Here is a 14,295-nt window from a genome sequence, read left to right as displayed (position 1 = left end):
AGCGGCCCCAGCCAGGCGGTACCCAGCATGTAACATGGTCAGGGGCTCTTTCTGCCCAGGAGCAGGGTTTTGCAATTGTCCTTGTTGAGTTTCATAAGTTTCCTGTCAGTTCCATCCATTCAACCTGTCTAGGTCACTCTGGATGGCAGCCTTGCCCTCAAGTATATAGACTGGTCCTAGAATCACAGATCAGTTGAGGTCAAAAGGAACCTTTGGAGATCATCTAGCCCAACCCGTTTGCTCAAAGCACAGTCACCTAGAGCAGTTTGCTTAGGTCTGTGTCTGATCGGGTTTTGGATGTCTACAAGAATGGAGACTCCGCTTTAGTAATCTGTTCCAGGATGTAACTGACCTTCCTTACTGTAATTTTTTTTTCTTACGTTTAAATGGAATTTCTTGTATTTCAGTTTTTGCCCATTGCCTCTTGTCTTTTCACCAGGTACCATGGAGAAGAGTTTGGCTCTGTCTTCTTTACTGTCTCCCATCAGACACATATCCTGAAACTCCTGCCCATTGACAAGATCCCCCACTGAGCCTTTCATTGGAACCAGTGGAACTGTTGGAACTATTGGTTTCCAGCAATGGAGCCAGTACAAGGAAAAAATAAAAAACAAAAAACAAAAAAAAAAAAAAAAAAGAAAAAAAAAGAGAGAGAGAGAAGAGGAAAAAAAAAGAGAGAAAAAAGAAACAAAGAAAGAAAAGAAAAGAGATCTCATCATTCTTTGCATTGTGTGAGCTGCTAAGAATTTTTCTAATTACAGCTCATTGTCAAGGTTATTTTTAGCTTGAAAGCTGAAGAATTGGAGAAAGCTTGAAGCTGCAATTACAAAGACAAAGTAATCTTTACATTTGTATCTTATTTGATAGAAGCTTTTGGCAGGAGAGACTCATGGTATTTTTATAAAAACTGAATTAAAAAATTGGGCTAATTCTAGAGACTGGATATTAATATTGGAAAAGAGACATGCGAGTCCACAAAATGATTTATCAGTTATTATGCAGTGGAAATCTACAAAGAAAACTTTAATTTCTCAGACAGAGGAATTTAAAAGAGTCTGTCTAGAAGCCAGGGCCTTTCTGTGCATGACTCCCAAACATAAAATTAATCATGTGTCACTTTGAAGCAGCCATGCTAAATACACAGCTTTGGGGCAGCCTTGCAATCTGACAAAATCTGACCTTGGCCTCGGCCTTTTGGAGGCAACCGAGCCCCCACGGGCTCAGATTCACTGTAAGTGCAGACAGAATCCAAAAGGGATATAAATACCTAGCAAATAGGTGCTTGCCCAAAATAGGCCTACTTCTGATACAGGGCAGTCCTGACTTTTTATACAATAGAAGGGATCTATGGGCAGGAAAAAAGCCCTTACAAGTGCTCTCTGCCTCAGATCTTACCACCTACATAACAGAATGGTCCCTGTAACCTACCTCAAGAGGCTTGGGGCTTTGGACAGCACTATCTTACATTGCTTTGGTCAAGTGTTTCATTTGAAATTAAATTTAAACAAGGAGAGAAGTGAAACCTAGAAATGAGTCACTTCTGTTTTCTGATGAGCAAGACTGGTTTCCATAGCTCCAAAGGCTAAAATTAGGCCATAGCTGTTAAGATGAGAGGGACGTGGGTTTTCTGAGCTGTACCTATCAGGACTGGTAGACAAATGAGTCTCTGCCATCCTAACCAATGATGGGAGAGGCCTGGAGCGAGTGCAGCTTCAGGTGTGTTCTAGGAAGCAGGTGAAGGAGAGTCAAGCACGGTGCCTAGCGCATCAACACGTGCTTCCTGCTGCAGCTGCCGGTCTGCCTTTGCCATGGGATACCTCTGACAGGCAAGCTCTTCTGCTGCCTGCATAGTGCTGCAGTTGAAGATAGCGCCCAATAAAGATGTGAGCAGGAGGAACAGAGGCAAGATTTATTGCTAAAGCTGCTCAGAGATGCAGACCAGTCCTGCCTGTAAGGAGCAGCTAACAGCAGAGGAGGCTCAGGGCCGTACACAGCTGTATCAAAGACAGTCATTCAGATCTCCTCTTATGGTCAGCACAGAAAAATAGACTTCTCAAGCATAATTTGGCTAGCTTATTTCAGAAGTCTGGTTTAGGATGAGGTGAACTGTGTTGCACTACCACGATGCCTCTCCATGAGCAGCAGAGGTGGTCCAGCTGCCTCACTCCAGAGCAGATGCCTATATAATGGGCAGGTAAGTGGGATCTGGGGATCCCACTGGCGGTTGTCATTCAGTTTGTGCTAGGTATTAGCCCTGTCACAGTGTTTTTTCATGATTCACCAAAGGGTAGGTCCACACCTCCTCAGAGAAGGAGGTGCTCTGACATTAGCTCAGTTCATTTGCCCTCCCAAAACCCAACCAGGACACCTACCCTTTACCTGCCTCATCACCAACACCCCAAGATTGGGGAACTCCCTTTCACAGAATCGTAACATCACAAAATTGGTAAGGTTGGAAGGCACCTCTGGAGATCATCTAGTCCAACCTCTCTCCTCAGCAGGGTCACCTACAGCATGTTAGACAGGGTTGCATCCAGGCGGGCCTTCAAGATCTCCAGAGAAGGAGACTCCACAGCCTTTCTGGGCAACCTGTTCCAGTGCTCTGTCACTCTCACTGTGAAGAAATTCCCCCTCACATTCAGGCAGAACTTCCTGTGCTTCAGTTTCTGCCCACTGCCTCTTGTCCTGTCACACAGGACAACTGAAAAGAGTTTGTCCCCGTCCCCTTGACACCCTCCCTTCAGGTACTTGTACACATGGATAAGTTCCCCGCTCAGTCTTCCCTTCCCCAGGCTGAAGAGGCCCAGCTCTCGCAGCCGTTCCTCATAGGGCAGGTGCTCCAGCCCTCTGATCGTCTTTGTAGCCCTGCTCTGTTCTTGCGAAGCAGTCCTTCATAAACAAGCTCTGAACTTTGCACAAGCCTGCCATTCTCTAGCACTCAGCCTGTGGGGACTGGCTACCAACTACTACAATAAAAGCTATTCCCAACTGCTCCCAGGATTTCAGGGCCTGTTCAGGAATAGGTTTCAGTACTCCAGATTAGAATAGTCAACATATAAACCCTGCCAGTGCTATTCCTCAGCCTAGCCTAACAGCTGAGAACAGTCTCTCTGCTCCGCTCATCTGCGATGCTCTCATCCACTAGATCACTTGAAGATCTCCTACCCTACTGATTGCTCCAAAGCAGTGCAAGGAAACCTCCTCATGCTACCCTGTAAATCCTTGAAGCTGGGCTACATGTGAGCATCCAGGGTCCTCCTGTGCTCCCTCCAGAGTTAATCTCTGTGCCTAGATAAGACACAGAAGATAGTGGGGAACAACTGAACACCACCTCTTTGTACCCACCTTGTGCCAGGCCATTACCTTTAAAAATCTCTTTAAGAATTTAGAGAATAGTATGGCCTTCTTTAATCCACATACACCCTTGACTATGAAGCATGCCCTTTTGCAAGCTAAAGCTTTTTCTCTTTTTCAGATCACTCACACAGTTTCTTACTTGAAATAAAATGTGTGCAGAGCTACAGGAAAACACTGCAGGAGGCTACATGACAAGGTGTCTGCAAAGATCTGAAAGCCCAGAAAAAAACAGGGCAGTGGTATCTAGTTTTGAAATGAATAGGAAGTCATCTCTCTGGAATTACTTGTTAACTACATAAAAACAAAGGGACAAACTGTCTTGCTCATAAAAGCTATAATGTCTGTTTTTCACCCATGTGAGTAGCTAAAGCATCAAATGGTAGCGGAAACAAAGAGCAGAGTCTACTAAATATTTCTGATTCCACATGAAAAAAAGCACTGTTCTCCTAACCAGCTCCACCAAGGACAGGAAGTGTGGTTGTCTGAACTGAAGCTGCTTTGACTTACCCCTGCTTTTTCTTTGCCAAGTATCGCCCCAGCCCTTTCTTGGTTCATGTTCAGCTGAAGCCAGACGGGGCAGGTTTTGATGAGTTTATCAAGGATGCTGATTCCTGGAAGTGGGAGGCAGTTTCGCAAGGCAGAAGCCTGGCAGAGCTGTGTCTCTTTTCCCTCTTCACCAGGGTCGTTGATTGGGCTGAAACACAGCAAGAGAGTCCCTTGTAAGCAGAAGTGTGGACGGATACCTTTGGGGGGGGAGGGGGAAGGACTGTAAATGTAAACATGCAGCCACACACAGAGGCACTTAACACTCCAAGAAAGCTCCATGTGTGGCATCAGACCAAAGATGCCTTTCTATGACGGTGTGTGTACAGGCCCCAGGAGATGCATAGGCCTTTTCCTAAGGACTATGGGCTCATGCTGCTGATGCACACCTGGGTGTCAGACCACAAGCTTGCAGGGTATTTTGCACTGAGGTTTGTTGGTTTGAGCTCATTCTACCTACCTTTCCTGAGCGTGGGCATCCAGAAACAGAGGCAAGGTACCCAAAAAGGCAGCTAGCAATACTAGTAGAGGGTAGAGTGCATCAGCCCCTGGGTTCCCATCCTCCACCCAAAGGAAAAGTGCAATGTTCTGTGGCTGCAAAGGGTGCAATTGGAGGGTGCTGTGCAATGGGGGAACTGGGCCCAAGGGTCTAAGCAACAGTCAGGAATACAAACACACTGAGCCACAGTGTCTGTTTGAAGTCTGCGGGGGTCGATACAGCCTGCAGCTCATCCTGTCTCTGTGCCACTGTCAGCATTTCTCTAATCACGCAGGAGCTATGATGAGACACCAGTACGGTATCTTGCCCTGTTCTCGGAGACTCTTGGAAGACATCTGCCAGTAGTAGCCAGAGGCACCTTCAGCTGCTCTGATTTGTGTTTTTTCTTTCAGCCTTCTGCACCTAGGTCCTCTTAGGTTGCCGGCAAAAAGCAGGCTAAGATATCACACTATTTAAGAATAACCCTGAGTGCCCCCCAACTCCACTGATGAGACTGTGCTGATAGTAGCAGCAGGTCGTTGCAGTATCTGGTGCTTCTCTCTCTGCCCTGGCACCCAGATAAGCCAGGGCTGATGAGAAGGGGGAAAATCCTCCACCTTCAGCGTCACATCATCAGTCACAAAGTAGGGGAGGAGGAAGGTGTGCTTAGGATGCCTGCAGCAGCAATTTATCCACTAAAGAACAGATAATTTCACTTGCTCTCAAAGGCTGATCTGCACCAGAGGAGTAATTTGGGGTCCAAATCCCCGTAGGTCACTCAGCGCAACCTGTGCTATCCTGCAGGACAAGCCCCAAAGGACACAAACCCGGTGATCCCTTTTCGCTGTGGGGAGCACAGGAAGCTCACGGATGAACACCAGAGGGAGCTTCAGGAGGGAGGAGGAGAAGGCTTGATTTTCCCCTTTTTCTTGCAACATTTGCCATTTTGGCCAGTCCTGCCAGACATAACTGGAAGCTCCAGAAGGCTGCATGGGACGAGAGAGGAGCCGTCTTACGACACCACGTACTAGTAATACCCAGCTGCACCTTATTCCTCAGAGCACATTCTGAGCTATGCAGAAGAGGTAGGAATATTGAAATTATGGTGCTGAGAATATTAAAGACCTGAGTCAAGCTCCCTTTTAGATTCCTGTCCCGATCAGAGAAGGAAGGGGCTAATTCTATTTATTTTTAGTCCCTGCAGTCTAATGGCAGAATGGAATGAAATGTCGGTTTCTGGCTGTGGCGCTGATTCAACGAAGTATTTATATATTGCAGTCAGTGGAATGATTTGTGCTGAAAGGTCAGTGCTTACGGGCTCTACTAGATCAGGCTGTAGAGACAGGGGACTGTCCTGTGATCCATTTGATTAACTGCTTTTAAAGGATACTTTGAAAATGAAGAAAATATAGGAGAACAAATAAGAAATAGTACATTTTCATGCATCAGCTTTGTATCTCATCTGAAATGAGCAGGACTTGTGCTTTTGATTTGGTGTTATTTTAAGTCCTTTTTCCCCCCCTACTTTTTAAAGATTTAGATCTGGAAGTATGCACATTTCAAATAAAGTCAGATTTAAACTTCTGAGGGAGAGTCCCTTCAAAGGCCCAATCTAATAGAGCATATTTATCCCAAAAGCCCAGTTTTTACAAAAATAACCTTTCAAATCCCCAAACCAGCAGTGAGATTTTAACTTTATTAGAGCTTTTTCCTTTGCAATTCCCATAGAGGATCCCTCTGTAGAAAAGATACAATCCCCTGTAATCCTGCTTGCTGATTCAGGATATTAGTTCACAGAAACTTGATTCTAATCAATCCATTTTCATTGTCATAGCTCAGACAATAAGAGTCAGAGGACTGTGCTAAAAAAGGCAAAGAGAAATAAGTGAAACACTTTCTTTTCAGTTGGGATAAAAGTCTCGTTTGTCACATAGACGAGGAAATATCATTTAGATACAATAGCATAAGATTTTTAGTCAGTATAATTTGAACAAAAACATAGAGTAGAGTGGAGGACAGCTTTTCGAAGTTAATATGATTCATCTCTCAATCTCTCTTTCCTTACAGTAAAACTAGAAGAAATGCCTACTAATCATACGAATGGAAAGTGTTTGCTAGATGGCAACATTTCATATGCAGTAACGAGACGGAAGTAATGAGCTGAAGGAGAAGAAAGGTGAGTTATAATAAAATATCCTATAACACTGTTAGCAAAACCTCCCCAAATTAGTCACACAAGCGTGAATCTGATTTTGCCAATAATATGTGAGATCTAGATTAAAAGGCGGCCAGTGCTGGCAATGTCTTGCTGGGGCATCAGAAGGTGAGATGCATTGCAGAGTCTTACTCACTCCACTGACACTGAACTTTGTTATCCATGGGGGAAAGAAAAGGGCCAGCAAAGCAATGATGCTCAGAAATCCCATCACCTGGGGGAAATGCCGCTATCAGCAAGGCCTAGGAAAGAATACAAAGTTACTTGGACCTGCAGCCTGGCCCAGGGTGACGTGGCCATGGCAGGCTTGACACAGCAATGACAAGAACAACTGACCAGTAACAAAAAATAGTATAACTGAACTTGTAAAGCATGTGGCTACATGTAGGGCACATCTAAGTTTTGAAGACTGGATGCAAAATAGGAAATTTTTTCCAAATCTAGGCATAAAATAGTTGAAGAGTCTGAAAATTACTTGTTTCAATGGAAAAATGTCACGATTTGAGTGCGTGGGTTTTTTCACTGCAGATAATTAAGGGCCGTGGGTGGGCTTTTTTGGCAGAACAGGAGCCCAGCCAGCCTCAGGGCTGAGAGCCCTGCCACAGGGCATCCCTGCCACAGGGTGTCCCTGCCACAAAAGCCAGCCCATCCAAGGAGGAACTAAGCAGCCTATACCTGTACAGAGGCAGGAAGAGGCAGTCCAGAAAAAGGGGAAGTTGTGTTAAAAAGGAGAGCCAAGGGGAATTATTAATGAGGTCATTTTAAAATAGGGGAATTTTAGGCTAGATGCTTCCTGACAGCAAGTTGTAACTGATGGTGGATAAGTTTCCAAGAGAAGAGGGAGAAAACTGCATTGCTCAAATCTCTTAAAAAATGGCATGTTTAGAGCAGTGAAAAAAAACACTTTGTTGAGTTAAATCCTGTGCTGGCAAAGAAATGAGAGTGAATGACCTAACAGACCTTTTCCAGCTGTAATGCTGCAACTCATGACCCACCAGTTGACGCAGGCTGTGGTACCCATACAGGACTTCTTTCCTGGGCACAGCTGTCACGGAGATCCAGATGCTAGGCTGTGGGAGTGCTTAATCCAGCAATTTAATCTGCCTCCATAGCAAATTCTGCTGTTGGCTGCAGAGTGAGGAGGGAGCACATGCAGCCCCCAGGTTCTTACTGCGCTGCTAATTGCAGGGATTTAACGGGGCCTTCACAGCGAGCAGCCAGCCTTTGCTATTTTGCTTGCTCAGAATTTGCACACTGGGTGATTTTTAAGCCCACAGTTCTCATAAATTACATGTTATCAGGCCAAATCTTCCCCCCTTCTCCCACAGGCCTACAAAGTCTTTTGACTAATAAAGGCTCATTTTTGCTAACGTGTGATGTAAAGCCAGGACTAAAGGTGCCTGCTCCTCATTTTTATGTGAAGTTCTTGCTGTAAAGCAGGATTAAATCTTGCAGCCCCTCTGTTAAATTGAACTCAGTTGAGATGCAGGGTGCCTATGTGTTGCATACTGATTGGCACAACACATCAATTAATTGCTCGGTGATTACATTTACACACCTGCACCAATTTGGCAGAATGTATCAGGTGCTTGGTTGGAAGTAATAGTAGTGAAAATGGTGATTTGAATTATTGCACAGTGCACACTGAAGTAATACAACCACTATGACTCATTTCTTTACAAACATAAAGCCACACTTGCCAGCTGAATATTCCCAGAAGTCATGAGCACTACAAGGGGTTGTAATCCGCTAAATTTCATTCAGGCTTAGGCATGCCTTTGCCAGGGGCTTTAGAAATACTGCCACACACTTGCAGTTACCAGGGACTTCCTGGCTGCATGTTACAAAGGTTTGGCCCCTCTGAACATCCCAGAGGCAGCTGAGACGCATGGAAAGTGTGTGCAATAGCAGAAGGGGCTGTCAGATGAGCTAGGTGAGAGTTTCCATCCATGCTAGCCCCAGAGATCTCTGATGAACAGCTCCAGTTCCTGCAAGCAGCCATTAGCAGGGCTCATTCCACCATCCTCTTTACTCCTGCACATTTGCAGATCCTGCTGGTCACCCAGACAGATCTGAGAAGGTGCATCAGGCACTATTAAATTAGAGTTAGAAACCAAATGCTCTGTGACACACCTGCTGGTAAAGACTGAGGACCTTAGCTTTGTTTAAATAAACCAGGTGTAAAAATTAGGAACTAGTTTTTTATTATTACACTTAATGGCTTGTATTTCTCTCCTGGGATCTTAAAGGACCTTAAGAGAGAGCAAGAGCAAGGGTTTGCTGTGCTGTCCTTAAGTAAAGACACTCTGAGGTACTTACATTTGTAGCTGAGCAGCATCACAAGTCTTAAAACGTTTGCTAGCTGGCTTGTTACTAAGGGAGAAAGAGGGGCAAGTGGCCATAAACTCCACACACTAGCTGAAGAGCAGCTCTCTGCACCAAAGCCAGCCAGTACCTGAAGGGATACGATTCAAGACAAGCCAGCTTGTGTGGAAGGAAGCTCACAGGTGTGGAAACCTGTCAAGCACAGCAACACAGTTTACAAGCAGCATGAGAGCTGCTAGCAGGAGAAAAAGCTAGAAACTGCTGGAGCTGACACATCAGTCCTGGTGGAATTAGATGGACAGTGCCGGTAATTCCTGTAACCGAGAGTTGGGAGTAAAGGGTCAGCGGAGATTAAACAATCGAAGATACTGAGAGAAAATTCTTAGCCCTGTTTCACATCATGTGTCACAACCAATCCAATTAAGACTCAGTTGCAGGACTCTGCCAATACAAACCATTGCATCCATTTTTTCATACTGAACTTCATGCTGAAAAGAGCATGAAGCTCTGAACCTAGCACATTAGAGAAAGAATTATATCAAAGTTACATGGGTAACAGTAGGAAAAATGGCAATAAGGTTTCATTGGATAGACATGTGCTTTTCTTAGTTTTCTATCACTTCTGATTAGATAGACTGATCAAAAATATTTGTTCTGACACTTGCGAATTCATGTGCTACTACTTTCAGTTTGCTGGGAGGGAACTTGCACAGTGGCCAATCTAGAGAACATCAAGCTTCTCTTTGCTTCCATTTTAGATGTGGTCATTTCTCAATGCCTTCTCTTCATTAAAAGAGCCCATAAAACAGCCCAACTTCGTCCCTGTGGTCAGTTCTGATCAACTAACCCAAAATGGGGAAGAGAGATTCATTTAATTTCTGGAGCTGGCTCGGGTTATCTTACTCAGCTGTCGTTTCTTTCTTCAAACAGCTGTTGGAACTGAAGCACTGCATCCAATCTAGCTACAGGGAGCACCCCATGATCTACAAACTTCTCCATTTCATCATAAAACAGGGTATTAACAAAATGCAAAGGCAGCAAAGAGACACACTGAAAAACCCACAGCACAACAGCTAAGGTTTTCCATGAATGCTAACACTACTTCATGGTAAATTTAGACTTTAAGAAATGTTTTTTTTTTCTTTTCATATTAGAGCCAAGAGATTTGACAAAAATCATACCAACAAAAAGAAAAAAAAAAACAGTGAAACACCCAAAAAGCACAGAAGAAAGTCCTTGAGGTCTTCAGAGATCACACCCAGCTAGTCACCATCCTTTACTTAGAAATAAAATAACAATTTCCTTGAGGCTTGATGGGCAAAAGGAAAGAGAAAAGATCTATGCAGTTAAGAAAGCCAGAGGAGGTTCCTGCATTACAATCTTCTGAGATAGACAGAAAAGAATTGAATGTAGATTGGATAATGGAGGTAAAATGATGGGCTACTGCAGTGTGTCCCACAAAGCAGGCCTGCCTGTTCAGTAGTCCTACCTACCTTGCAGAACATTTGCATTATTAGTTTACCTTGGTAATGTACATATAAGTCAGGAAGTAGTCTAGTGCTTCTCGAACTGTGGTCTGTGGACAACCTGTGGTTGGCTGAGCACTTCCTCCTGCTCACTGCTTTCCTTGTTTTTGCTCCAGTGCTCATGTCCACTCTTAGTCTCTTTGATCTTTGATCTTTCAGTTCAGTCTGTAACACGTCACACTTAATATTCAAGGAAGCAGCTGTTCCAGCTACCAAAAGATGAATGATAAGGCAAACAGAGGGTCTCTTAAATTCCCTCTTTTCTTCCTTTCTCACCTACACCTTGTAGTTCAGCAAACACCTTTGTTCCCCATTTTGCTCCACTTTTTGATACATGGACCCTCAATTTCAGCAATGAAGTTTTGCATGATGCAAATCAGTGCTCACTCCTGCAAACTTTTCAGTATCTGTCAGTGTACTGCTCACCCTTGCACACCCCTGTGGATGCCAGCAGGGGTTTGTGCACACAGGCTGCAGCCCACCTGCCTTTCCATAGCCAGGCCCCGCTTGCACTAGCTCATCGGTGCCTGCCAAAGTTGTGCAAGTCATCACCCCATCCGGGAGCAAAGGGGGATCCAGTTGTGAAGAGCTTACCTGCCACTAAACCACACAACAGCTTACTAGGCACATACTCCCTGCTCACACAAGCTGATCGAAAGAAATCAAAAAAGTGAGAGAGTGCTGCTGTATTCCTAGGAGGTAACTGCGTAACAAGCAGATGTACAGGTAGAAGAACAGTAACTGAAGTGCCAGGTAATAGGCAGCCACAGATGGTTTTCTGCTCACACATGACAGCAGATTGCTCTTTTATAGAGGATGGGGCTCAATTTGGATGTCTGATATATCAGCATTATACCAAAGTATCCCTTCAGGCTTGCACTACCTGCTGCAGGGCACAGCAAGGATAGCTGAGCTGTCTTGGAGTATGTCAGCTGGGCGCCAGGAACAGGCCGAATGCAAAAGCATGGAGCTCACTGGCACAGTAAGTTAGCTTGCCCTAAGCTCTGGTGCCCTGGATGCTGCTGCTACCAAGTTTAAAGCTAATGAGAGTATTTCTCCACAGCTTTGTAATCTTATTAAAAATATACCCTCAGCTTGTCCGGATTTTAAGCTGAACAGGCTCTTGCCCTCACTCGGGGGTCTGGAGTCAGGTCAGCTCTGAAGATGACTTGCCAGATGGGAGCTACTGATACCAGGAGTGACATGTAACTGCTGTCCTTCATCGGAAAGCAAACTGATTGTTAAGATTAATGATCTTTCCCAAACACAGCTACTAGCACGAGCAGCAGGGCCAAGCTGCTCATGAGAGGAGACAGAGGGCTTGTCTGCACTGCTTCCCGTAAACCACCTGAGCTTGGTGGCCGTGTTATGTGGTTGGGTTTCTGCTGTAGTTGCTCAGAGAGAGCTCCCATCGCAGAAAGGCTGAGCTCAGGCATTAGAGCCCACCCTCAGCTGCGTCTAGAAGAGCTGCTCTTCCTGTTAATTTAGACAAGCCTTATAAGAAAATACCAGCTAATTCACGTTACTGCTAGTACCCAGGTCAGCTCTACTAACAAATAAGCCTTCCCATACTTACAGCCACGACAGAAACAAGATAAAAATGAACATCAAAAATGCACTAAAGGAAACGCCATTCTTTCAACCCACTTGTCTTCCTCAGTCCAGCTGTTTCCTGCATTCATTAATGCAGAAATGAATGCAGATGGTATATGGTTTACAGCCCAAAAGTGAACTTGGGCTACTATACTGGTGCAACATGACTTGGCTTAAACTAACCTCACAAATTATACTGCTCTCTTTATTTAACCTTTCACATATATATTTTACATTCTACAATTTTCTCAAAGTACCTTATCAGCTCAGCTCTCTTTCTCTTTTTACCCAGTCAAAACACATTCTGGCCTTAGAAATTAGCACGTTGCAAGGTTTATTAGCCTACTCTGTTCTTAATAACAAACAGACAGTCTCTGTGTTAAAGATAAGTCCCTCTCCCCCGTATTCATAATCAGAGCTTTTAGGTCATTTGTCCCTTGCCTGTTTCAAACTCAAATTATTTTCTTAGGAATTTCAACATATCTCCAAATTCTTCTTTGTGTGCGGGCACTGAAGGATAATTTATACCACTGCAAGGCCCTTTTTACTGCAAGGAAGAGAGTTTCTGAAACTCCGGTCCAGCCAGAGGTCATTTCTGGTAAGGTCAAAGAAGCCAAAGAAAGAATATTTTCCTTGGTGAAAAGCTGCATAAGTATATGCTGGATAATTCTACTTGAACTTTTTTGGAAAGGTTTGTGAGGTGCAGGAACCAGATACAAACATGTAAAAGAAGATAAACAGTTTTCTAAGCTGTAAGAACAAAGGAAAGTCACCCAGCTTCCTCATCCTGTGGCATTAATATGCTGGAAGGGCCCAGGAGAGCCACCAGCTGGACAGAAGATGGATGAGTTTATTCTATGCCTTACAAAAATAGATAAAATGTTTAACGTCCTGAGTACTCCAGTTTTGACGGCAGGGCTTGGGCTACTGACAGAGGTTTTACCTCACCATTTCCCAGCATATCTGGCCAGGAAGGAAGGCAGGAATTAAAGCCCTGGGGATTCTTTTTCTATATTGTTTTCACTTAACAAAGCGGGGAAAGGGAAATGGAAAATAAAGGGGAGAGAGAAATTCCCAAATTCATACTTATTAAGAATATATTGTGATTGTTCTTTAATAAAAAACATTCTGTTTAAACCCTATACACATTTGATTCATTAAAATGATTCAAAGTTGCATAAAAGGTGTCAAAGCCAAAACTCTGGGGAAAATATGGAGAGAAATGTTTGACTAGTCATAAAAAGCAATGGGTTTCCTCACTTCGTAAGTGAATTTAGTGCAGGCAGATATGAGGTGCTAACCATGCGGACTTGTACAGAACTGAGTAGTCTTCCCCTCTTTTAGAAAGACTTGTGAACATTTATCTTAACCATGATTTGCAACTAGATATGGCCATGTTCCCATTGGGAATAAATCCATCAAACTTTTATCCTTTGATACCTTGAGAAGCAGAGCTAAGGCCTTAAGAGGTGCAAGGCTGGTGTACCTCTCATTAAGGCACCACACTAACAATCTTCAAACTAGTCATTCACTCACTGCCGTGCAGACTAAAAATGAATAATAAGTGTATTTTGGATATGACTTCTTTCCAATGTCAATGTGAATGCTTTTCAATGCATAGTGCTGCTAGTAAAAAAGAAATAAAAATCTAAATCTATGAATCTACTCTTTTTCTGTAATTATTCTCGCTCCAGCAGTTACAGATTCCACGTATTTAATTTTGATTAGACATTGGAGAAATGCATTTATTTCTTGCTTTATGATCTGATAGAATCACTGCCTACATTCACACTGCGGGGAGGCTAGAGATTTGTATTGCTGGGGGAAGGAGAAGAAGAAGAAAATGGCTTGTTAAGGTATGTCAAGAGTATGGAAAGGTGTTGAAAAGCCACTGCTGAGTAAGAGGATGGTCATGGTACTTACTGTGCTGTACCTCCTGGATGCAGACCTGCTGGTAGCCTGGGGACAAAGGACTGGTTAAGGAGAAGGATATGTCAGAAGCTGTAGAGCTGTCACTGTTGTGGTGCAGTGAAGCAAGTTTGTCAGCTCCCCACAGCCTCAGCTAAATGGTTGCTGGGACTTTAAGCTTGTTCATTTACCACTGTTTAAGGTCACTCAGCCATTATTTTTACAAGGTGAATAAACAGTGACTCCAAGACTATGGCTTCATAGCAGTTTAAAACAATCCATGCCATCACTGTGATGGTCACGTTCTCCCCAAAACAGGGGCTCTGCACCCTCCCTCCCTTCCAGGCTGC

General features: G+C 44.1%; 1 protein-coding gene and 1 long non-coding RNA gene across 3 annotated transcripts in view; one reads left to right on the top strand and one right to left on the bottom strand.

The window, feature by feature from the left end:
* The window catches only part of LOC134141462 (ras and Rab interactor 3-like), a 175,471-nt gene that overhangs the window by 45,058 nt on the left and 116,118 nt on the right, over nucleotides 1–14,295 (bottom strand). The window contains exon 20 of the mRNA XM_062577693.1: nucleotides 3,865–4,051. Coding sequence (XP_062433677.1) covers nucleotides 3,865–4,051 — 187 coding nt within the window. The remainder of the gene's footprint in view (nucleotides 1–3,864; nucleotides 4,052–14,295) is intronic.
* Nucleotides 5,304–13,660, top strand: LOC134140743 (uncharacterized). Of its 2 annotated transcripts, XR_009958484.1 has the most exons (4): nucleotides 5,304–5,463; nucleotides 5,574–5,681; nucleotides 6,446–6,554; nucleotides 12,507–13,660. It is a non-coding gene; the product is annotated as an uncharacterized LOC134140743 (long non-coding RNA). The 2 variants fall into 2 exon arrangements; XR_009958485.1 differs by lacking the exon at nucleotides 5,574–5,681.

The sequence above is a fragment of the Rhea pennata genome, chromosome 5 (genome assembly GCF_028389875.1).
Source record: "Rhea pennata isolate bPtePen1 chromosome 5, bPtePen1.pri, whole genome shotgun sequence".
Classification (NCBI taxonomy): domain Eukaryota; kingdom Metazoa; phylum Chordata; class Aves; order Rheiformes; family Rheidae; genus Rhea; species Rhea pennata.
This window is presented reverse-complemented; position numbering and strand designations above follow the sequence as displayed.